At 37.8% G+C, this 25,862-nt stretch overlaps 1 protein-coding gene across 1 annotated transcript in view; it reads right to left on the minus strand.

The window, feature by feature from the left end:
* The window catches only part of GALNT13 (polypeptide N-acetylgalactosaminyltransferase 13), a 317,135-nt gene that overhangs the window by 127,610 nt on the left and 163,663 nt on the right, over positions 1-25,862 (minus strand). Inside the window, exons 5-7 of the mRNA XM_067549430.1 lie at positions 8,792-8,958; positions 4,794-5,001; positions 1,994-2,164 (exon numbers count right to left, since the gene is read on the minus strand). Coding sequence (XP_067405531.1) covers positions 1,994-2,164; positions 4,794-5,001; positions 8,792-8,958 — 546 coding nt within the window. The remainder of the gene's footprint in view (positions 1-1,993; positions 2,165-4,793; positions 5,002-8,791; positions 8,959-25,862) is intronic.

Raw genomic sequence — 25,862 nt, forward strand, 5'->3', positions numbered from 1 at the left:
TTTTTAAAATTAAAATCCATTGACTAAGTTTGGTTCAGGACCAATTTAGAAAATAGTGTTATTTGACTCACAGGGAAACAGGACATCAGCAGTGAAGTCCTACACAGACCAGCTAACATACCAGCAAGTTTCTCACAAATACTGTCTCACTAAAGGAGCTGGTAACTGCAGGGAGAAGAGAGCTAGCAGTAGTTCATGACAGGAGCTGGTGACAGGAGCATTGTTTGAATTTCTTGAAATTCCTCACAAGTCAGTGCTATTATTCAGGAGCTGGGAGATAGATGGAGCAAGGAGATTGACACACAAAGTATTATGCAGGGATGGGAGGGAAGAAAGAGCCAGTATAAGAGGGGGCATGGAGAATGGAGCCATCAGGCAAGGAGAAAGAGAGGCTCAGCCAGTAGGGGTGGCGGCAGGGGTGTGCATGGGGCGGCAGGCAGGGGCACTGGCCCCCTCAATAATTGGCAGAGGGCACATAACTCCTCCGGCTCCTAGACCACAGCGAGGACAGAGAACTCCTCCGGCCCCATGGCCACGGTGGGGGGCACAAAACATGCCTCTCCAAAAGCAGTCAAATTAAGTTCCTGTGCATGCCCCTGGGTTGTGGTAAGAATTAACTTGAGGGATTTTACACAAACATCTCAGCATTGGTGAAACAACTATTGATGGACTGGCCTCAAGAGCAAATATCGTCCCAAAGAGCAAAATTAGAATGGTGAGAGAAACACACCACAATCAAGGAAACTATTTTCCCCCTGGGTCAAATTTTACTGCTATTATCTGCAAAGTCCATCAATAGCTACTAGTAGTAAAATTTGACCCAGAGGGAAATAGTTTCCTTGATTGTGGTATATTTCCCTCACCATTCTAATTGTGCTCTTTGAGATGATATTTGCTCTTGAGGCCAGTCCATCAATAGCTGTGTGAGTGCCTACACTATATACTGTACAGTATGTATCCTTCTAGGACATTTCTGTGGAATACCTTTTAACTACACACAGGCCATTTACAAGTCTATATGATGGGCCAGAATCTCCATTTTGGTTATAGCCCTTCTGCACCACTTAGATGCTACAAGGCAGCTATAATCCTGTATGCTGTATTGTGAACTGTTTCTCTCTTTATCTGCCTGTTGCACACTGTCATGGAACATGCTGGACTGGGAATTTTCCCACCTTCATTATGCCTCAAACATGCTTGAAATCATTATATCAGCTTTTGAATACTTTCCTTAAATGGTCCTGAGGACCATAATAGCTATTAGAGCTGAGCAAATAATTCATAGCAAATAATTTAGTTGATGAATGTCACCTCTTTTTCTGTTCACAAATTTTCTACAAGCTGATAGCAAGATTCTCAAATGTGTATTAAAGTGAGTCACCAAACATGTCCTGTGACTAATTCTTGGTCTGCAGATCATCCATGAGCAGTTCATTGATAGTGTTCAATAACGGAATTGGAGATATATTGGTTAGCTTTGATAGGACATGTACTGTATCAGTTCTGCTCCCTGACTGGAAGAGCATACATTTTAGAACCCAATTTTTAGGGAAAATATTTGAATATTACAAGTTCAGAAGTTATTCTCCACAAGTGCTTCCTAATATTAACTTAAAAGGCATGAACATTCCAGCCAGTAAACTTGTTCACTAGAATATTTGAAGAAAATCAATACAAAGAGGACACAAACACATCCAAAGCAAATTAATTTTTTCTTTTCTTACTCTCAGAAGAACTTTAAGGCATTTGCTCAGCTCTGATAACTACACTGGAGTGCTGTGAATAGCAGAGAAAATTGTCTTGTATTGTTTTAATCTAAAAAGTGTACCACACCTTTATGCTTTTTGGACATGCTTATACACATTTTAATTGAAATGTTAGCAAAATCTTAATAATTAAAAATGATTACCCACAAATAAAACAATGCAATTCTCACAGTTATGCAATATAGTCAAAGATAATTACAACAGCATCCTTTGCCCATTCTCCATACCTTACAGGCAAAGTTCTGTCTCCTTTCCTTCTGTCCATCTCTCTCTGAGGAACAGGATACCAGCGAAAATTTAGTTTCCAGTTAAACCCTCCATAAGTCATGTCTGACCCAGCCATGTATTCAAATGTATCATCACTGATCACATCAATGATTGGGCAGACGACAGTTTTTCTATAAGAAAAAAATATATTACTTCTTAAAACAAGAAATTTAAATTTTAATGCATATCGATATGCTAGAGACCCCTTTCTGTTGTGGTTTCTCCGCATACAAATCAAGACCCACACTAGATTTTATATACTGGAAATGAGGTTGTGCAAAATTCATTTACTGCAATTGTCAGATTTTTTGCAAACTCTTTTCTTCCCTGTTTCTGTTTACGTAGGCTTGCACTCCCCAAGTTTTACTCCAAGTTTAACACCCTAATTTCAAATCACAGCCCACTTTGAACCTACCAGATTTCAGGACTAACTCATAGTAACCAACCAGAGGGTCTGCAAAATTTCCACCCAAATGCATTAACCTGGTGCAGATTAGGTCAAAACTTCATCAAGGTTCACACAAACCTCAGCAAATCTATCATGAGTTTCAGATCTGGAATAAAACCTGAAACCCTCTAATGAAACATTTCATTTTCATTTCCTACTTACTCTTTAAAAGCATTTTTCCAGGGCTTTTGTACATGTTTCCATTGTTCAGTATTCTATAATAGAGTGTATTAATTGATTTATAAGCTGATGTCCATGTTAACAAAACATTAACTCTGAAGGCTAAACACGGTGCACACTATATAATGTCCACAAATAGCATAATCTGTGTATTTGCTTAAAATTGTGCAGAGTAACCCACGTGTTTCTCAGTGTCCTCTGTATCACTATGGGCTATAGCTAAAGAGAAACCTCACAGTTGAATCAGAAAGATTTTGAAATATACCTACATTTTGCTGCTGGCGTGCCAAGCTGACCTCTGTACCACATAGCTCTAACTTTCCTGCAATGTGTGCCATATGTTGCGGTTTTATCCCCTAGTGAGACAGCTATTCTCTCTGCTATGCTTGATATTTTATCACTTCATAATTTGGAACATTATTTATAACATATGGGTCACCAAGAAAAGTCTTAGTGAAACATTCGAATAAGATGCAATTAGAACATCACAATTTAAAATACTGTGCATTTTCCTAATGATCCTCCAACAGCAGCTATATACAAATTATTATAAACCATCAGTAAAGCAGCATATATTAAGCTGCATCCATTAGGGTGCAACAGTTAGTTTTCTTTCATCCCTCTTGTGCATTTTCATCTTACAAAAAAGACCCTAAAAACCACCAAGAGTTGGACAGCTCTTACCTTGCCCACCATCAATACCTTACCTTTTAAAAAAAGAGGATTATGTTTAAATTGGTTTGGTTTGGTTCAGACACAGATGATATGATTATCTCCAAGCACTTTCTGGTCATGGTTTGATGATACTGGGGGCAGGCATCAAGCTAGAAGCACCAAGCTTAGATGCTCTACACAATGAGGCATGCAGCCTTGATTCGCCGCCCCCTCAAACAGAAGGTCAGACTGCTGATTGATATCCCCCTCCTTCAAACGAGCAGGGAAACTGCTGCATTCCTTAACCCAACAGCAAAACTGAACTGATATGGTAAAGTTTCTCCCCTCCTTTGCTCCCCAAACATGTGTACAGCTCCCCCCCATCTCCTCTCCTTACACCCCTCCTCTACAGAGACACTCTCCACATCAAACCATGCCCCTTCTGTACACAAACAGCTAAAGAAGCTCTTTAGTTGTTGCTGGAGGATTCAACTAATGCTGTAAAGCTGCTTCCCTCCAATGCATATCTCTGCTCCCCTACTCTGACATATCTGCCTCCCCACAGTCACTCATCACCCTCCAAACACACAAGACTTTCCACCCATCTTTAACCATAGCAGATGTTGTACTAACTGGTTGCTATTACCCCTTGCTCTCGGGGTCACTCGGAACATTTTGTGGAGACCTCTTGCAGTCCATCTGTGGCTATGTGCTTCACAAATGGAGACAAAGAGCCTTTTCTGGCCTTGAACATGTGTGTTTGTAGATAGGTAAGCAGGCAACACACACACACACACACACACACACACACACACTTGTTTCTCTTACATAAACATAAATGTATGAAATTTGCTTTTTCAAGCAATAGCAAAAAGTGATGCTAAAAAGGCTTTTGGCTCTGATTTCTGTTTGTAACTGCAGATTCTCTTATGAATGTAAACTGTGCAGGTATACATTGCACCATCCACTTGGAAAACAAGATAAGCATAAATTCCAATTGCTTGTGAGCTCAGAAGAAGAGAACAGATGGGGAGAGTGGAGGAATGCATCACATATACAAGGACTTATGAACCAAACAAAGACGGCAGGTTAGTTTGCCGACCAAATACTAGATAGATGCCACAGAAATGAAAGGCATAATTTATTAACTATTATTATCAGCCGCGTTGACAGAGACACTGTAGAACAAAGATACAATAACTATTAAAGCATTTTAACCTGATAAAAATATTTACAGAATATTAATTGGGGGTACAAATGTAAAAGGAAAAAGTACTGAACCATTTATTCTTAACTAAAAAAATGCTGTCAGTTTGACACCTTGTTTACAATGTGTTCAGGCCAAAGAAGATTCCTTTTATAGCCAAGATATAATCACACTGAAAATAAGAGGTTATAATGGAAGCTCTGACAGACCCTTAGCTAGAGGAGGGTAGCAGGCATTATAACACAGCAGAGCATACAACATCAGTCCTTACCTGTCTTCCTTTATTCTTGCCAGCAAGGGTTCAAGCCAGCCTAAAGTGCATTCACAGTGTGCATCCAGGAAAGTTATGACCTGGCCCTTAGAAGCCGCTGCTCCTCGGAGCCGAGCACGAATCAATCCTGACCGTTGTTCCATCCTGATAATTTTTACTGGCACATCCAAGTTTTTCACATAATTTTCTAATGAGGCCTTCAGAAAATCTGCAAATGCAATTTAAAAATACAAGAAAAATTTTTGTTCAAACTAGATTCAGCAGTCAGTGAGGACTCAACATAGAATTGTATGGTTAATACATCATACTGCTCATTCAGAGTAATTCTTGGACAATATTCTCATGCATAAATATTGAAAGACCAAAGGCCCTGGAAACACAATTCAGGAAATACAGTCTGAGACAGGTTTGTCAATTTTCTGAAGAATGAGAGAGAAGTTTCCAGGTCATGGAGGCTTACATTAGGACACTGCTCATATTCTAGGATTGCAATACAGTTCTGGTTAAATGGGTCCCATGAGAAGACCATGCAAATAAAAGATTTCAAAAGAAAAAAAAAATTGATTTCCTACAAATAGCACTGGTCAGTCAAAGCTGAGTGTAAATTCTGTCCAGAAATGTGTATGTTGATTAAATATGTTTTTGCTATTTTATTGTAGAATTTAAATGTAGTTTTCAAATAAATCCACTTTTAATAAACTTCTTTAGCAGTTTGATAGCTTCCAAAACATAACACGCCACTCATACATAGGGAAGTAGTAAAGTACTTTGGCCCTGTGCTTCTCTTGGATATCTAACATGGAAGGGAGCAATGAAAAAAACAAGGTTACTTACCAGTAACTGATGTTCTTGAAGATTTGTTACTCATGTCCATTCCACTATAGGTGTGTGCATGCCTCCGTGCACAGCTACCAGAACTTTTTTCCCTTTAGCAGATCCCATAGGGCCGGCTCCGGCACTCCCTGGAGCCCCCCGCACATGCTGCGGTATATGAGGCACTGCCGGCCCTACGCCCCCTCAGTCCCGTCTTTCCGCCAACTCCGGTGGCGGGAACGGCGGGTGGGTTGTGGAATGGACATGAGCAACACATCTTGCAGAACATCAGTTACTGGTAAATACCCTTGTTTTCTTCTTTGAGTGCTTGCTCATGTCCATTCCACTATAGGTGATTAACAAACAGTATCTTGGAGGTGGGCTGGAGTTAGCGGTGAGCTGCCTGCAGCACAGCTCTGCTGAAGCCTGCGTCTTTCTGCACCCATTGGACAGAGGCATGGTGGGACATGAATCCTCGGTGCTGAGGCTGTCTCTGACATCTGGGTTCAGTGCTGCCTCAGTGTGGGGGGTGAACTCCTCGGTGCCGAGTCTGTCTCCGGCATCCAGGTTCGGCACTACCCGCGAATTCCTCAGTACCGAGACTGTCTTCAAACACTTCACTGCCAGAGAACAGGAACAGTAAGATGGACCTCACCCGGTGCCGGGGGATTGAGACTGGTGTCGGGCAGGCAACTTCACTCTTTGCCTCGATGCAGGTCGGTCCGGTGACCTTGACCTGGAATAATTTCTAGGGGAGCGTTTCTGCTCTACCCTAGGAAACCGGTCTGTGCTGGGGATCTCGTGAGCCATTCAGGGGGTCCCAATGCGGGCTTCCCCCATAACGCCAGCTCCTTCTCTCTCAGGGAGGTATGGGTGGCAGTGACGTATGCAAGGCCAATAAGGCTCTTGCCGCCTGACGGCCTCCGAAGTTGGCGGTGCCGGTAGGTGCTGAGGGGCTTCCCCACTCCCAAGAGTTGGGGGAGGCTCCCTGGCTGGAGATGCCAGATCAGGCAGCGAGCCTCCGTGATCCGACCTCGGTACAGATCGGTGCTCCACCCTGCCTGCTTAGACAGTGCGGGGGAGTACGTGCTCTGAGCGCTGATTCCGTCTCTTTGTGATGTCGAGTCGGGTCGGTGCCAATGGTGCCCTCTGCACTGATAGCACACTGGGTACCGCAGCGGAGCGGGTTGGCTCGGAGCCGGTCGGAGCCTCCATGAGCCAGGCTTTCAGGCGGATTTAAAGCTTTGCAGATCCGATCTTCTCCTTACAAAGGCTTCCCCCCGCGCTTCAGGCAGTGGGGATCACTCAGCGGGAAAGCCTTCCCACCAGAAGTGCACGGCTTGAAGCCATAAGACGGGAGCATACCCGCTTCAGGTAAAATCTCAGCTAGACTATCTCAAAGTCGCTAACTACCACTAACAACAGTTATTAAGTTAACTACCTCATTAACACAAAAAATCATTGCTTAAAGTTCAAACATGAGGAATTAAGCGCTTGCAGTGCAAGCACAGACAGTTCCAGTAACCATCACGGGCAGAAAGATGGAACTGAGGAGGCGTAGGGTCGGCAGTGCCTCATATACCATGGCATGTGTGGGGGGATCTGCTAAGGGGAAAAAGGTTTCGGTAGCCATGCACGAAGGCATGCACACACCTATAGTGGAATGGACATGAGCAAGCACTCGAAGAAGAAGTACAGTTAGGGAAAAAAAAAACTCAGAGCAGTGGAAGAAAGATGGAGTGAAGCCAGTGCAACATACTTCTCCCTCCCCCAAACCCCTTAGTAACAGCTGCACACTGTGTGCGAGAGAGAGAGAGAGTGTCCACCATGCTCATCTTTGAAACAGGGATATCCAGTTGGGTAGCCATGTGGATGCTAATGCTACTTAGGGCAGCAACAACATCAGCCCTGCACCTGCAACCCCTCCACAGGGCACACTGCATAGAGTTGTGGAACCAATGGCAGTAAGGGAGCCATACTGCATAGGGAAAAGTTTTCAGTCACAGAAACTGCTTTTGACCATGTTCATATTTTGGAAGAAAAAAAAAAGCTAAAAGTGTGGAACTGGGAAAAGCCAAAAAAATCAGTTGCTTTGGGTGTCAAAATGATTGCACAGCCCTGCACCTGATACAAAGTGACAGCTACATAATGCTGAACATATGATGCCGCAGCTGTTCAGTGAATTTAAAAAAAACCCACAGTAGGTTTCATTCTATGCAATAAGCTTCAAGTTTCCCTGCATTTATTTTTACGCAGCTGCAGATATAGGACAGTCATGTACCTGTCTGTGGTGAAACTTCCACAAGAAGGACTGAAGACTCAGGAAAGTATTTGAGCTGCACCTTTCAGTACTTGCTGAATGTTTCCCTCAGTGGGTAGGTTTTGGCACCCACAGAGAAATCAGATAACACAGCTTCCAACTCCTGCTGTCCTCATGGTGCAGGGCTGTGCAAACATTTTGACACCCAAAACAAATCCACTGACATTTTTTGGCTTTTCACCAGTTCCATTTTTTTTAGCATTTTTTATTTCTAAAACATTAACATTGTCAAAAGCAGTATTTGTTGCCGAAAACTGCTTTTTCTACCATCAAATAGCCCTAATGACTGGTTTAAAAAAAACTATGTGAAACCCAGGTCCAAAATATATTAAAAACAAAAACTATTGTTCACCAAAGAGCAATCTGAAGAAACTGTTTGAGCTTCTTACACTCAGGCAGGTTTGAAACTCAGAAGTGGGTCATTTTCTTGTTAGGCGAGAAATGAGTGACAAAGACATATGATACTATATTCCCACCGATACTTTTCATCAGGAATATTGGCACAGCCCTCACAAAATTCTAGGTAACAGCTCTGTGTAAAAGTTCAGTTCCAGCCAGACTGTTTGTCAATTGCTGTTTCAGGAACATCCATGTTTTAGCACCTCCTCAAAAATATTAAAACCCTTTCTGACCATTTGTCCAAAATGGTCACTGAAAAGCACCATCATCACTGAACTACTTAATCCAAGAAGCAATCAAAACCACGGCTCTCTGGAGTTTGGGGGTCAAATTCATTACTGGTTAAATTCCATTGATTTACAATCCCTTCTGCAGGGTTCTCAAATGTGAGACTAACAAAATATGTAAATTTTATATATCAAATGATGATAAACTATCCATAAACAGATTAGCACAAGAGCCATACCTCTTTCACTGGCATCATCTACCAAGATGACTTCAGAAAGCAGATAGTGCGGGGATCGATTTATAACACTGTAAACAGTTCGAAGCAGAGTACTCCAGGCTTCGTTATGAAATACTATAACTACACTTGTATTTGGGAGTTCATCAGGGTAGACTTTTGTCTTGCATCTGTCAAAGAGAAAAAAGGTAAGTTAATCCATTCATAAATTCATCCTCTATTGCTTTGTAACAACATGACAGGTTATCAAATTCTGGAAATTAAGCTCCAAGATTGCTGGACAGCACAAAGTTCAGTAGGATATGAATCTCTTCAGATTCCTCCTCCCCTCAAAAAAATAAAAAAATAAAACAGACTCTCAGGCATGAGCAACAGGGTTTTGAATACTGTATTCTGGCTAGGAAAAAACATCAGCAAAAAGACTAAAGCTGCAAATGAAAAATTACCAGGTCTCCCAAATGCAGAATTAGCATTTACATCCAAGAAATAATTTCTGAGCAGTGAGCTCTCAAGTTCTGTGGCTTGGATAAAATGGGACCCAGCACTGAAGCCTTACCAACACTGGAAGTCTCTTAAAACTAAAACTAAATATTTTTCAAAAAATTCCAGTTCACCCATTAAACAGAAGAATGGAACTAAAATCTTTTATCTCCGTCCTCCAAGATTCGGAGGGTCAGATATAATGGACCCTGAATACCAATCACTCCTGGTTTTACTAAAGAAAATTCACCTGAGTTGTTTAGCAAGCCAAAATCAAAATACAGTCTCCTCACCCCATCTCTAATATGTGCACTTCACATGTAGGGGCAGATATCATAATACCAATAGCACTTGTCAACAAAGGCAAATCAACTTCATTTTAATATTTTCAGCATTGCTACTTTAAAAAAAAAAAGCCTTTTAGCTGATATTTATCAGTATATCTATGTACATAAAGTCATTTAAAGGCTCTGTTTTCATCTTTGTGATCCCAATTCAAGAAAGCACTTAAACACATGCTTACCTACAAGTTCAGCACTTACCTGTACCAAGGCCTATACATGGTAATTATTTTTAATATAGATAAGGTAAGAACATGTTGTCTGTACATTCATCTTTAAACATTTTCTTTGAAATGTTTTAAATCTGAACATTTATGTTAATTAATGTTACAAGCAGAGAAGCGTGTAGACTACTGACATTTTCTGACATGGTATGCTCTAATTCTAACACAAGAGCAAGGCATCTCTGTGGTTCATATTATTTTAATAATCACCATGCTGCAGAGAATCAGTATAACTAAAAGTATATGTTGTGCTATCTCCCTAGCATTTACACTGGGTTAGTCAGTCAATCCAAATTACTTTTTGATTTAGGGTCAAATGAATGACAGAATTAGGTCACTGAAGAAACATCAAATTGTCCATATACTTTCCCCAACACTTAAACATAACCTAGCATAACAAAACTCTCTGTAAAACTTTCTTTTGCTTCATTGACATGAAAACTTATATAAAACCGAGTCGCAATGACAGCTTTCAAAATGCAAGGGTGACATTTCCAGATAAGAAATATAGAAAAAAGTGTATTAGTTTGCTGGTTTCCACATTATAATCACAAGTCCATAAAGACCTCTCCTGACTGCTGGACTTATCCATGTGATTCATCTTACCCATTATTGCAGGAGAGTAAAACCAGGACCATTATGATATGTAAGCAGGTCTTCTACAAGGTGAGCTTCAAAAAGAATCTCCTTCCAGCTGAGCCAGTAGGAATCATGCTAAATTTGTTTCAAATGAACATTGTTCTTTGCAGATTTTATAGCTATGTATAATTTTGGAAGCAATCATTGAGAAAGCCAGTCGAACTACATGAATTTAGAGCAGTAAGCTATTTATTTATTTAATGAGCTTTAAAATCCAAGGAGAGAGAAAAACAAGGACTAATGTGTACCTCTAACTACTGCAGGGACCTAATTAACTATACATTTGAGCATCTATTATGATTTAGATTCACAGGGTTCATGTGAAAAATGACATTACATATTATCATCTGGGGGGAGGGTGGTAGTTTAGTTAGAGTAACCCAAAGAAATGTGAGCAAAACAGGGTGATATCTCAAAAAGGGAACATTTTTGTTTCCTTTGCAAGTTAGTAAATGTTTTTCTAAAAACAAATGACATTCAGTTGTCCCCTGAAGAGTTATCATGGCTAAACCTGATAACTAAATTCAGTCAATGAAGTGTGAAACTCAAAGTTTTCAATGCAAAACACAACACAACTTTAACTAGGGAGTTGATTACCAATGCCCCCATAATGTATTTAATGTCATGACTGCAGGGGTTATTCCGGTACTGTTTGTTTATTTTTCCTTTTTCTGATATTATACAATTTCCATTATTTCAGTAGTGATTGCTCTTTGAATTTAAACAATTGTAGATTAGATTAAGGCTATCTGAAAATAACTATTAAAATGAGATTGTATAGTCTAAAATATTAAAATATTTTAATCATGGTAATGTAACAGCAAAAGCAATAGGAAAAACATATATGTGTTTTTATAAATCGCTGTCATGTAGGTGAATATATATTTACAGGATTTTTCTCTTCCACATTTTCATAGCACTTTATTTTACAATAAACATCTCATCTGTTAAACATTCAGCTTATATAATTATACAGTATTAGCCAGGATCATAAAGAACTCCTTTACTATTAATTACTGTTATTACTATTCTAAAAGATATGCTCTAGCTCCAACAGAAGTTATGGGCTTGATGTAGAAATTACTGGGCGAAAACCTTTGGCCTGTATTATAGCCAAAATATTAAAAAAAACAAAAAAAAAAACCCAATATATATAATGTCTGTTTATGTTGTAAAATGTTAAAGCTAACCATAATGCATTTCAAATTTCTCTCCCACGCTCAAGCAAATGTCATAAGTGTATTACCCTCAAAATGTGTACGATAAAAAATGTGTACATACATTTAAACTTAATTTTGTTTTAATTTGTATACCATTTTCTTTTGTGCTATCTTAAAAACAATTGGTTAAAGTTTGTGCTTGAAAATATTTAACAAAAGTTTAATTGCTATAACAAACATTAACTCTAAAAAACGTAAGTAAAAATCTATTCCTTAGTCTCTTGCTATAACAGAGTGCTGGATGTTGGAGGATAGAGCAATGTGCCATGTCATAGAAAATTGTGAGCACCTGTCTTAGTAATCAAGCACTACCTTTATTATGGAAAACTACTAACGCACTATTAAAGTAGTAAAAATGGATATATATATATATATATATATATATATATATATATATATATATATATATATATATATATACACACACATATATATATATACATAAATTATATGTAAAAGCTGCAAAACCATCTAAAACAGGTACATTTGTATGTGGCAAAAAAGATTGGAAAAACCAGGACAAAAAGCAAAAATAATTAAAATGTAGTAAACCAGGTTATGGTTCTGTTATAGGCTATACAAAAGCATAATTTTTGTCATCAGTTACTATTACATTGTACATAAACTAAGTTTATCTGTGTATAATTTTGTGTTACTGAAAACAAGAGAAATGTGGGAAAATGTATCATGTTAACCAACTTAAGTTGTTTAAGGGAGCATCCCACAGACTAGAGACTCCAAAATATGTCAGTGCACAGTGAAGAAACCCCTGGTGTAGAAAGAAAAAAGATAAATCTAACAATAAACTAGTCAACTACATTCTAACCTATTTTTTATGGACAATTAAGTATGCAATCGCCTACAGAGATAGTACAGTGGCCTCAGGTAAAACTGGGCCAATTTAGCAGTTTGACTGCTACATCCATACCTGGGACTTTGATCAATAATGTACAATTAGTGCATACATCTGTCATTTTGAATCTTTCTTATTGGAATATAACTGAAATCTGTCATTATGTATTAGCAAATGTATCATTGTTATACAAAACAGACAAAATGACATTGCTCAAGTGTTTAACCAAACACACACAAAAATTAAGAAATGAATGAATGAATGAACCAAATACACACAAAAATTAAGAAATGTATGAATGAATGAATGAATGAATGAAAAGAAAAGAAAAGAAAAAAGAAAAGAAAATCACAGAGGTAGAAAAAATATGTGCGTGTGAAAGTGATCATTCACTTTCCAGATAAGCTCATCCAGGATAACTCCCATGTATAAATTCTGGAGTGCCTCAAGTGATATAGTGCAATTTGTTGACAACTGAACTCCTCACCAGAGACTGAATTAAAACTACCTCATTTATTTAATTTAGGACACTTGCTTTCAATGGAAGTTGTAAAGGCTGGTACTTTGTCTAAGCTGTAGTATTAAATCAGAATGTGCAGTGTATCATCAGTTGTCAGAGAACAGGTGGCAGCCATTAAAGCACTTAGGAGTTTTTAGTCTACTGTGGATTATAAACTGGGTTCTGGGCTCTCTTCTCCGCAGTACAAAGGGGAACACAAGGGAGTAAAAAAGGAAAGACATATCCTAAGTAAGGCAGTGGCTCTGTAGCACATTTAACCCTTCTCTGCTGTCCTCTGCACTAGCAGGAATTTGAGGCTCTGTAAATTTTGGGGATTGAGGGCAGTGTGTTTACTTGGCATCAGCACTGCCAATCCCAAGCATTCAAAAATCATGAGACGGCCCCAACATCATGATTTTTTTCAAATAAAAAATAATACCTTTTGGGTTCTTTTCTTTTGCATTCTAGTTTCTGAGCCTTTATGATGCCCTAAGGTCAACTTTTTTTCTAAGTTTTGCTTTTAAATATCATCAGACAACAGTATGGCATGCTCTCTGCCAACACCAATAGAATTTCTGAACAGAAATACAGGTGATATTTAATGCTGTATTAAGTTTCCTCCAAAGCCTCTAATCCCTCCCCCCAGTCAGAGAGGGACAATACACAACTATGGGGAAAGAGAGAAGGCCAATGAGAACATGCTGCCATTTTATCATAATAATGATCTCAGAACAGGGTATTTCCTGAGTATTGATGATTGGCTGATGGTAATGCAGCCACAAGCCATCAGCTACTCCCAGATGGCCAATAATCCTCCATATTACCCTTTGCCTCCACCATTACTGTTTAAATATAACACAAAGTCATGGCTTAAAAACTGAAAGCTATATCAAGATGTCACAAAAGTACATTCTTAATTTCACAGTAATATATCCTGCAAGGTTTATCAGAAGGGGCTTGTGGGTGCAGTGGCATAGAACAATATGGCCTTACTACTTATTCCTTTTAACAATATTTTTCTTTGTCTATACCTATTCATTATACAAGTTAAGACTCAATTCACTGAAAATTTCCTTACATCAATGCATAGCAAAGGATCCCACATTTTTTGCAAAGCAGAGACATTCATAACTCTTAGGGTCAACTTAAAAGACTCTGCTTTACGCATTTGCAAAATCTGCATGCATAAACTGTCATTTGTGCCTGCAAACTGGATAACTACACAGGTGACTATCTGATTTGCATTTATAATGACCTCTGCTTTGGTCACCAGCATGATTTGAATATTATGACCTTCAGCATCACAGCACAAACACCTACAACTTGAGCTAAATAAGGAACAACATTAGCCAGGAGCAAAAATTAAGCCATACTTACAACAATATGGGGGATTCTATCCTAGGAAGCAGTGACTGAAAAAGATTTGGAGTCATGCTGGATAATCAGATCAACATGATCTCCCAGCATGATACTATGACCAAAAGAACTAGTGCAATCTTGGGATGTATAAACAGGGGAATCTTGAGCAGGAATAGAGAGGTTATTTTACTTCCAAATTTGATGCTGGTGTGACCTCTGCTGGAATATCGTTTTTAGTTCTGATGCCCACAATTCAAGAAGGATGTTGATAAATTGGACAGGGTTCACAGAAGAGCCAGGAAAATGATTAGAGAAGATCCCTTATAGTGATAAACTAAGTAGAGTGAGCTCTTTGAGTCTAACAAAGAGAAGCTTAAGAGGTGACTTGATCACAGTCTATAATTATGCATATGAGGGGCAAATATTTAATAGATTATTCAATCTAACAGAAAAGGGTTAGCATGATTCAATGGCTGGAAATTGAAGCTAGACAAATTTTCAGACTGTGGTGGATTCTCCATCGACAGTTTTTTAGAAAAACATTCAATCTTGATTTAAAGATCTGCTCTAGGAATTATTTTGGAGAAGTTCTATGGCCTATCTATTACAGGAGGTCTTTCTAGAGGATCACAATGGTCCATTCTGGTCTTGGAATCTATGAATGTGTAAGCCTGTAGTAGCAGGCTGTTATGGACCAGTCACTAGAGAAGGATCCTACGCAAACTCAATGTATTACACAGCACTAACTGACAATCACTGTAATTTTTCAGCTGTTTGAAGACTTATATGAATTGTTTGGTGTTCTTAATACCACTCCCAATGTACATCACAATGATCACAGCTAGTCATTCAAGTTATTTTCTAGAGCACATCACAAAAGCCACCATCCAAACCACCATTAACTATCATGCACAACAAAGAAGGCATGGAGACTGAATTATGCTCTAGTACAAAATTGGTCCATATGGGAAGCTTGTACGGTTCACCACCTACACCATACTTGTTTGGTGGATAAATTAGGTCTTTGCTTAGTTTCCAGCATATACACATTAGCGCCTTTCATAAGTATTAAATTCACTTAAAAAAATTAAAGAATAAAGAGCAGTAACATTGGACACATAGTGGATGTATAATCACTAGTTTTGTTCTTTCAGTAATTCACGTTTTCAATTACCAGAGTGCAAAGGAAAATGATCAAAATCATTATACAACAGTACTTAGTTTCTACAATAAAAGATGCCAACTGTTTTAGAATATAAAATTCAGACAAGTAACATACTCTATAATTTTCGATGAATATTTTCATCCCAAATACATAAATAAAACCATCTGAGACTTAGATGTGTCAATGACAATGAAATATGTAATTACTGTATATATTAAACATGCTTCCAGAGGACCAAAGTACTGTTCCAAAAGTTAGATAACGAATATAACCAACTTGTGTGGAATTCTTTATATGACTATTAAAGAGAAAATTTAAATGATATATGAATATAACAGTATAAAAGGACACGTGCTCCACATTGCAATGGAGAGAATTCTAAGGTAAAGTTCCATGCACAGGTATTACTGCATACATAGTACTTCCTGTAATGTCTAGATAGTAATGTTGCAAAGTAATAAACGGTGAAAGACCCAACCATGATTCCCTTTTTGTTCCACAAATAGTAGACCTGTTGTTCTGAAGTGGATATTGTTACTTTCTCCCACTAAACTGAAATAAGCATTCACTATCAGGAAACCATAAATGGCAGACAAACTTCCAAATGTTCTTTCTTAGTATTTTTGGCAGGTTAGCTTCTCCAATCAGTACCAAATGCCAGACGGTACCATAATATATTATAATGCAGCACATATGTCCAACAGTGTCAGTGATGTCACCAAATAACAAGATTGTTAGAAACAGAATTTCAGATGAAGGAAAAAATATTTTCAGAAACATTTGTTACAACTGCTTAGAATCCTGCAGTTTTAAAATGTTACCAGACCTGCAGCAATGGAGTATCTTTCTTATAGAAACTCAAGAGTAATTTGGGAGACTCTACCTGTCCTACAGCATGGCATTTCAAGGCTGATGTGCTCAAAAATCCTGAGTATCTTCTACAGACAGGGCTTAACTCCATTTTTTATTTAATCTTTATAGTTCTTTAATAGGCTCTTTATTCTGAACAGTTTATCACTTGATTTAATGACATCTTACTCACTTGGAACCATGTATATGCAGAAGTTAAAGACCTTTCACCTTACATTGCTGAAATGATTAAAAGGATTCATGTTGTATTTTTTCCTATTTAAAGGTGCACATCAAAGGAGTGATGAACAAGTCAGCTGCTATTGATCCTTTAATTATTAACAAGAAACAGCTCTCTGCCTTCTCCAGGTAATTTACAATCCATTCTGATTGTTAGGAATATACTAGTGATTGAAATGCTTTCCTAAAAACATCACTTTTGCTTCTGTAGTTGTCAGATGTTGCTTTAGGAATACACATGATATAAACACAGCTGTTTAAATGAGAAGCACACACATTTTCCAAGATCAATAACATGGAAACAGAGTGCGACTATGTACCTATTTACCATCTTTCCACTTGGCTATGTGCAAATTATGTTAATCTGTGATTTTATCCTTTTCAGAATTGTATTGATGTTTTCAGTGAAGCAACTGAAGACAATACATCACACATGAAAGAAAAATTGCCTATAAAATGAGAATATGGAACCACTATAGGCATTTTATTATAAGTTGCTTTAGGTATGTTGCATTTAATACCAAAACTAAAGTGTGTTAAATGTATGAAATTTAGACTTGTTGGACTTTTGCATGGTAATTTAGTTATCCTTTCGTGCTCTACACCAAGAAGATTAATAGCAGTAACTAAAAGGTAAAAGTAAAGACTTGTAATATTTACCTTTTGTATGCTTCCTATATGTACGATCTATTGAATTTACTACATAGTGAACCAAATGTTTAATGAACCTGGCAAAGTTGCAGATACTTTATGTTTCATAGTTCTTAAAATTTAAATACATTTTGGGTAATTTTACCACCCTCTACTGCATTTCTGAAGAAACATAGAACAAAGAAAGAGGCTTTATGCAATTACTCAGAAAAATAAATAATGGTTCAGGAAACAATATGCATGTCATTAATTCTTTTTATTTTCTTATTGATTTATGGGACAACACATGGCTTCTGCAAAATGATGATGGCCATATAACATTAAACTGTTAACACTCATTCACTTACCCTGTTGCTAATCAAAATAAAACAATTATTTTACTATTTTATGAAAACAAACATTAATTTTAATAAACCTATTTTTCTTGAATCACTTGAAGGTGCTTCAGAACTCTCTCAAACACATGTATATTAGCTTCTTTATTTTTTTTTTTTTAATGTATACAACCTACCTATGTCCCATGTCTCAAGGCATACATTTTATGCTGTACAGAATTTCCAAGAGGAAAAGAGTGACTCCTGACCCTCACCAATCAACCTCTTAAACAAAGACTTGAGAAAAAGAATGGGCTCTCCACCATGCCCTAAATGTCAACTGATCTGGACTCTTTGAGCCCACCAGAAAAACCAAGTTCCTGAGTTGAAGGCTCTTTAATGAAAACTATGTAAGAGAGGTTGTGTCTTCTTTATCATTATCATATAGGAGATACTAGAAAAATGAACAGTAAAAAACAGTATGAAGCTCACTAAGTAAAAGGGAGGTAAAGCAGAGGGAACCATCAGACTGCTAAAAATAACTCTTCTGCTTTTATGCAGATGTGAGTGGAACATGCATAAACCACAACTATTTTGGATACATTTTAAGGAAAAGGAAATACTGTTTCCTGGCACACAGAGATCACCACAAGAGCTTGGTAATTTATACAGGATTGTTTTTTATTGTTGGGAAATACTCCTTCCGTTGAGATTGAATGGTTGAATTTTAGCAAAAAGTATTTGGAGTATTTTTTTTTTTTGCTGCTTCTACTAAAAAGAAGATCCAAAAACTGTAGTAAAAATCACCTGAAGAATGTACTAAGGTTATTGTTTATCAGACCTGGAATTACACGAATTTCTAAATTTTTATATTATAGTTTTGGCATCTTGATGTGCATGGACTGCATTGTATTTCACAATAAGATAGTAAAATACTAAATGTACTACTACAGCGGTAAGTGAAAAAGAGATGACTGTGGTCAACTACACACACAGGCAATTGTAGTTCCTACTTTAAAGACTGAAATGCACTTTCTGCAAATTGGTAAGAAATTCTTGCCCTTAGACTTTTGCTGACAATGGCACAGAATGCTCTTGGATAAGAGGAATGAAATATTAGATAGCCTTCCAATATCCAGTTTATTTAGAAAACACATGTTCATTCTCAAAAGGCAAGAGCCTCTAGTCACTAAACACAGGTCTTGCAAAATGATCCATCAGCACCATAGGAACCTCTTTGTTTTGTCTTGGAATTGTTTTGCATACAACTAGCCCCATCGATTCAAGGAATTATATGAAATGCCTATGGGTATCCAAAAACACCCCTAGGGTGTAAAGCTTTAGGAAGATGGGTAGAAATTTCCCATCCCTGGATAAACATACTCTAATGTTATACCCTTGTACTCTTTGTGCTTATTTCACTTTTTCTCCTCTCCCTTTGCCCTTTTTCAGCTGCAATCCTCATGACATCAGTTTGGTCCAGTTTTAAAATGTGTTATATTCCAGCACAGTTTTTTTTTTCTTCCCAGCTGTAAAAGTCTGGAGTATTAGTACTACCTCATTTAATAGCATGTCACAAAATGATTCAAGTCATCTGATTGGCCAGTGTATTGCTACTTTAGATAATCCCTTTAGATACAAAACATAACAACTGAAACAATATAATCCAGGAAAGGGGGAGGAATCCACACTTTTTTTTTTTTTGGCGTTTTATCATAATAATGATCTCAGTACAGGGTATTTCCTGAGTATTAATGATTGGCTGATGGTAATGCAGCCACAAGCCATCAGCTACTCCCAGATGTCCATTAATCCTCCATATTACCCTTTGCCTCCATCATTACTGTTTAAATATATCACAAAGTCATGGCTTAAAAACAGAAATCAATATCAAGATGTCCATTCTTAATGAAAAGTCCATTCTTAATTTCACAATAATACATGTTGAGAAAGGCCAATATTGTGGACTAGAAAAGTCATGGGTGATCGATAATATTATTTGCAATGAGACCTTTTGCAAGCTGGTCTGTTAAATATGATGGCACTGTAGTTAAATGAGCCACCAAGTCACCAGAAGTTGTATTGCTGATGAAGTCAATGAATTCACTGAGGCACCTACAGGTTTGATTGCTTTCCAGTAAACTTAATACCTTGCAGTTATTGTTATTGCAGTATTGTCTATACTTAATATCAAGACCAATTAATGTTCAAAAAGAGTAAAATATTTTACTGATAACTGAATAGAGTTTACATTTTGAATAGCTTGTCATATTCATACTTGTTATACTGAACATTTATTTTATAAAATAATGAATCTGGTTAAAATTTAAACATATGGAAAACAAAAATGACAAAAAATGAAAAATTCAACTGATAAATTTATACCTTAACTAAATGTATTTAATTGTGGCTCACTAATGAAAATCCTGATGCATGAGAATTTTGTTTTTCCTTTTAATTTATATTTTCATCATCTTTTGAGGTTTTCTGCATTACAAAGTTCAGATCTGGATCCAAAATTTCCACAGGAGTGTTCAGATGGGGCAGTTGGTTCATTCCATAATACAGATGGTGAACAGCCATTAGGTTTATTTCTGGTTCCAAACTCTCTCTAAATTTACATGTATTACATGCTACTTCAGAGCCCTCTTGAAGTGCATGTTGAGCTGGCTCTCTACGCTGGTGTCTGCTCCTAAGGAAGCACAGGGCCCCACTGCTATGGAGTGGGCTGGGTGAGTAAAGAAAGAGAAAGGAGTGGGAGACCCACTGCTGCGGAGGGAGAAGATAAAGGAATGGGAAAGCTGCTGCTTATGGAAGGAGAGCAGGGTTCCTATTGCTCACCGGAGAGGAAGGGAATGCTGTACCGAGCTCATGGCAGGCCAGTGCAGTGCCTGCCAGCAATGAACTCAATGGAACTATGTACATGAGTACAGTTACTAGGTACATAAGCATGTACAGGTGCATAAATGTGCACACAAGCAACTGAATTTGAAGCACTAGTTCTGCTAATGAAGCCTGATGAACCTTTCATGTGAAGAGAAATGTCCCTCTACATTGTACTGTACAGGGTACAGAAATGAAAAGTTCTCTACAATGGATTACAGAAATGGATAAAGGAAACTTCATTCTCATCCTCAAGTGAAAAAGGAAGCATATTTACAGAAAGAATTAAATACTCATACTTTTAACTTAGTGCTGCCATCAAAACCACCACAGATTTTTGGAGAAAAAACACCCAAGGCCTTGTGGTACAGAATGGGAGGAATAGTGTTACCCTATCTCAAATCAAAGAGGATTCTAAAGCAAATGAGGTTTAAAAAACCAATGAATGCTAAGGAGCCTCTGGCTGTGCTCTCAACAATACTAAATTCAAGGATTTCATTTTGAAAGTTGTCCCCATGATGAAGCACTGTGTATGTACAATATCAGAAAAAGGTATTGAAAAGTTCATGAAGAGCATTAATATATTGATTAGTGCCATAGAAATCTTCCCTGGAAAGTAACTGAAATGATAGGTTGAAAGGATCTAGAGTTTCCAACCGACAGCTATCAGATAAACCTGAAACAAATTCACATCAGTTAGTTATTGCCTGTCATCCCTGCTTCCTTGCAGTCCATAACCTCCTCCCCTTGCTACTTTAATAATCAATTAAATCAAGGAATGGTAAGATATGTCATGATAAGGATTCTGGAGCTGCTCTTAGTTTGGCATTCTTCCTAGCTGTCTTGTATATTGTAGTTAGTGTGGCCTAATTTGTTTATAACTCTGCATATTCCATTAATTTATATATAATAAAAATACTTCCTGTCACATGATTTGATGTACTTAAAAGACTCTAAAAAATTTTCTGGTGCTGTTAGATCAAAGGACAAGGAAATAGGTCTTATTTTCTGTCTGAAAATGCTCATGCCAAAGTATCACAGAGCAGTGTAAGCTAAGCCTTGAAGAAGGTCATTGTTCTTTCTCCACATGTCAAATGCCACATGTCAAATGCCCAGAATTTGTCTACTGCCTGTGAATGCATTTCCTTTCTTCTCACGTGAGGACTGGAATGAAGGTTCCTTTATCCATTTCCTCAATCCACAGTACAGAACTATTCATCTCTACACCCTGTTCAGTATAATTTAGAAGAATTTTTTTCCATTCCATTTTTACCATTCACAGAGCCTCTTAACAATGTTCTTGGCTCAGCCATCATCCCAAAACCTCGGAGAAAAAATTCCTTAGCAATCTCCCCTGTGCCACTGGAAGATCCTCAGGAGAAAATGCAGTAATAGGCTCAAGGTTCACCAATACTTTATTGTTCTCTCTCAGGATCAAATAATTTTTCTCTTACCATCAACTTCCAGCTTTGGCATAGAAGTGCAGAAATCATTCACAAACCTCTTTGTAGCTACTATAAGTTAAGGAAATCTTGGAATCAGTGATGTCCAATAATCTTTCTTCAGAGACAGTGCCTGGAGCTAAAGTTTAGAAGGAAAGTCAGTGTTCCAAGATCTGAGTCACAGGATCAGTTACATGTTTTAATACTGATCAATGTCTAAATGCAGGTAAAGGCAATATTACTTAGTGAGACTGGCAGTGCACACCAGTCAAGCTTCATTATGTCCCTTCTTGAACGAGACACATGACCAAGATGTTTTTCTTCAAGTTCTAAAACAAAATCAACATAGCAATAATCTAATATGGACATTGTGATGGAAACGCAAAAGCAACTATTTGTGTCAGCAGCATCCTCAGAGATAACGTTATGCAGAGGATGGATGATTGTGTCAGAACAAGGATGCAGGCGGTCTGACCTAGTGGTCGGAGGAGGAGTCAGGCCAGGTCAGATGGAGACCGGAGTCCGAGGCAGGCCAGAGGGAAAAACCAAGAGTTAAGTATCAGGAGGCAAGCTACCAGGAGACCAGTAGAAGCAGGTATTACAGAGAAAGCAGACCTAAACCCACTTGTATGAACCACTTTTTGTTCCTGTGCTTGGTTTAAATAGAAGTTGTGAACCATTCAGGACCCCCCAATGTTCTGCCAATCAGATTCCAGGACTAGAGTCCTCTGTCAGAGTTCAGCTTCTGGAAACTGTTAGTAGCTCCTATAAGCCCCATAGACCAAGGTTCAAGACCCATTGTCACCGACAAATTGTTAGTCACATAAAAATTCCATGGGGCCCTTTTAAAGTAACAGCACAAAGCTTGAGCTGTACTTTCCAGGAAGTCCTGAACAACTAGAAAAAAAATGAAAAGAGCCTTTTGCTTGGTGAGTACTCTAATGAAACAATGGCTTGGTCAATGCTCAATTGTAATGGAAGGGGCTCTTTCTGACTTCACATCTCTAAAGAAAACACTCACAGCCAAAATCATTGTCTTTTCTTTTAAAACATTGTCATTGAACTGCCAGGCACATTGTATGAAGACAAATAAAGTCCTAATATAATTTACACAGAATATCTACTATAAATAATACATAGAATGCGAGGTTAATGATCCTCATTTTTCCTTTAAGTGGCATTTAAAGAAATGTTATTTCTATGTCACAAACTCTCATTTACTGACTCTGAATAGAGTCATGTTCAGATAATCTCTGAAAGGGATGTTTCTTAAAATTATACCTCCTCGTAAGAGGTTAGCAGATTAAAGAGGATCAGCCACTCAAAGTGCAAGAATTTCCTTATATGCGCAGGTTAGAATGAACACATGAGGCTCTGTGATCATGCTTATGGTAAGCCTATTGCTGAAGGTAGGTTTTTCACTCAGAACAGTTTATACAAAATCTATAAAGTACTTAGGGAAACTGAAAATATTATAATGAACCAGATGATAAGATTCTGAGAATGAGAAAGAAAAACAAGTGTGCTTGAATTCCTGTATTTGACAGATATTTCAAAGATTTAGGTTTAATCAATCAATTATGTTTCCCCCTTCCCATCCACCATAACTGTATGTAAGTCTCAAATCCCACGGGCACTACAGAAGTCAACTTGTGACAGCTATATGGAATGAGATGTTTCAATCAGACACCTGAGACAAGAGAAAATAATGTAGTATCATAAAACAGATTGTTAAAGTGTTTCAGTACATACCGGTTTAGACTCAATTTTAATTACATAAATTACTCAAATTGCAACAGTTTGTCTTTTAAATCATAATTTACACAAATGAAAGGTAAACGGAAAATAATTTTAAAAAGGGATTTACTTCACTTAGAGGAAGCAGCACCATAAAGCAACTGTATCTACATTGTCTTACTGAATTTGATTCAACTAAAATACTGTAGAGCCAATCAATTTTTATATACAGCAGAAGATAGATGGAGAAATATGTCATGAAAATGGCTCTCTGGTGTTCCATTATGCAATATAAGTAGGTTTTTGCATGAACAAAGACCCTTCACTCACACCTTCAGCTGTCACCATTCATAGTGATGAGATAGTTTGAATGTAGCCTTGAATATCAAAACGTCTTAGGGATTTCAAACCCTAAATACAGCATTAATATTTTAGAAGTTATTCCATAGAAGAATGTCATTTACTAAAAGCTCCAAGTTATTTTATGTTTGAGCAGGAACAAGGTAATTTAGACAAAGTACTACTTAAAAACAAACATAGTATTGAGACCATTTTATTTCTCTGTATCTTTAAAATAACCTAAGTGTGGCAAGCCTCTTCCTAGCCTCTCCGAAACCTATATGATCAAGACTGAATGGACAGATTTGCACATGCATAAGCCCCGCATAACTGAAGGTAAGGGGAATTTTACCATTGACTTAAATGGGAGTAGGATCAAGTCCTAGTTTGGTAAAGAAAATAAAACATTAGCAATGATGATTTGATTAATTCAGAACAAATCTGTCATGGAAATTATAGATCAGGGAAGGCTTTTTCTTAAAAAAGACTTTTGGTTGCTAATTTTTCCCACCAAGGCAGAGGACCTTTTTGTTTCATTTCCAGTCCACCTGTTGATACAACATTTCTTCATTTTCTCTGCACCTTACTAAGAGAGCCTCACCTATTCTATTTTACTATGAATCATTATTTATTCAAAGTATGTTTTAGAAAGTGTTCAATGATGAAACTAAAAATATTCTGATTTATCATTACAATAAGGAGAAGAAGAGAAAAGAAAATCAGCAGTCAATTTCACATGGCACTATAAATGTCATTTTGTATGCTATAGGCTTGATCATGTCTTCATTTTATTGCTCTGTAATGGTCTACAGGAGTTAGGTTTGGAGCCTTTAGCTGAGAGACGAAATTGTGTGTCACTCTAAATAAAGAGAAGGGAGATGATATACTTTTATGCCACAACCATTTAGTTCCTTTTTCGGTGTTAGCTAATAGGTATAAGGTAGCCTTCAATGCCAGGCTTCATAAGGCAGGTAACATACATATTAGGGCTGGTTCACACTTACTGCGTGATTCGGCGGCAGTCGACGGGAGTTATGCAAAGTTTGCGTAACTGACGTCAACTGCTCTGCTTCCCTTCTGCACGCTGTTCTCACTGCGCTGAGCTGACGGGAACAGTGTTCCTGTCGGCTCAGCGCTATGCTACTTGAGGGGGTGGACTTACTCAGTCGACTTCCTGATCGATTGAGCAGGTCTCACTGACCACTCAATCGATCAAGAAAGATCAATCTGGCAGCAGCGATTTTGCTGACATCAGTCTGAACATAGCCTTAGTTTCAGAGATTCTGCCAGGAGTGCAGGGGAGTGGACTAGATGACCTCTCGAAGGCCCTTCCAGTGCTATGATTCCTCCCTAAATTGGATTTCTGACAAGACAGCAAGAAATCAAACAACAATTCTGTGACACACCAGATTCGAACTGCTAATTCACAACGCTGTTTTCTACAAAACTTGGAAATGCCGTTTCCAATTCTGTTTCTAGTGTGTGTCAGCTCTCCCTGTATGGGTATTTGTCATCATGATTTCTCCATGCTGATTAGATGCACTGTTGAATGGCTCTTGGAACTGCTAAATCACAATGCTGCTTTCTACAAAACTTGGAAATGCCGTTTCCAATTCTGCACATTACATAACATGTTCTGTTAGCTTCTTCACAACTAATGAGCATTCATAGTAGAAAAGGCCCTCGGAGTGTGTTCTTACTTGTGAATAACTATGGTGTAAGATGTATATTAAAACTACAACATAACACTTTTGCATATCTTCTCTTTCCCTGAAAAACCATCCATAAGAAAAACGGAGGACAGCTTTCTTTAATAAGCACATAAGGCCGAAGCATGAA

Source organism: Emydura macquarii, unplaced genomic scaffold (genome assembly GCF_026122565.2).
Source record: "Emydura macquarii macquarii isolate MOO-44397 ecotype Brisbane River unplaced genomic scaffold, CSIRO-AGI_Emac_v2 contig_1253, whole genome shotgun sequence".
Lineage (NCBI taxonomy): Eukaryota > Metazoa > Chordata > Testudines > Chelidae > Emydura > Emydura macquarii.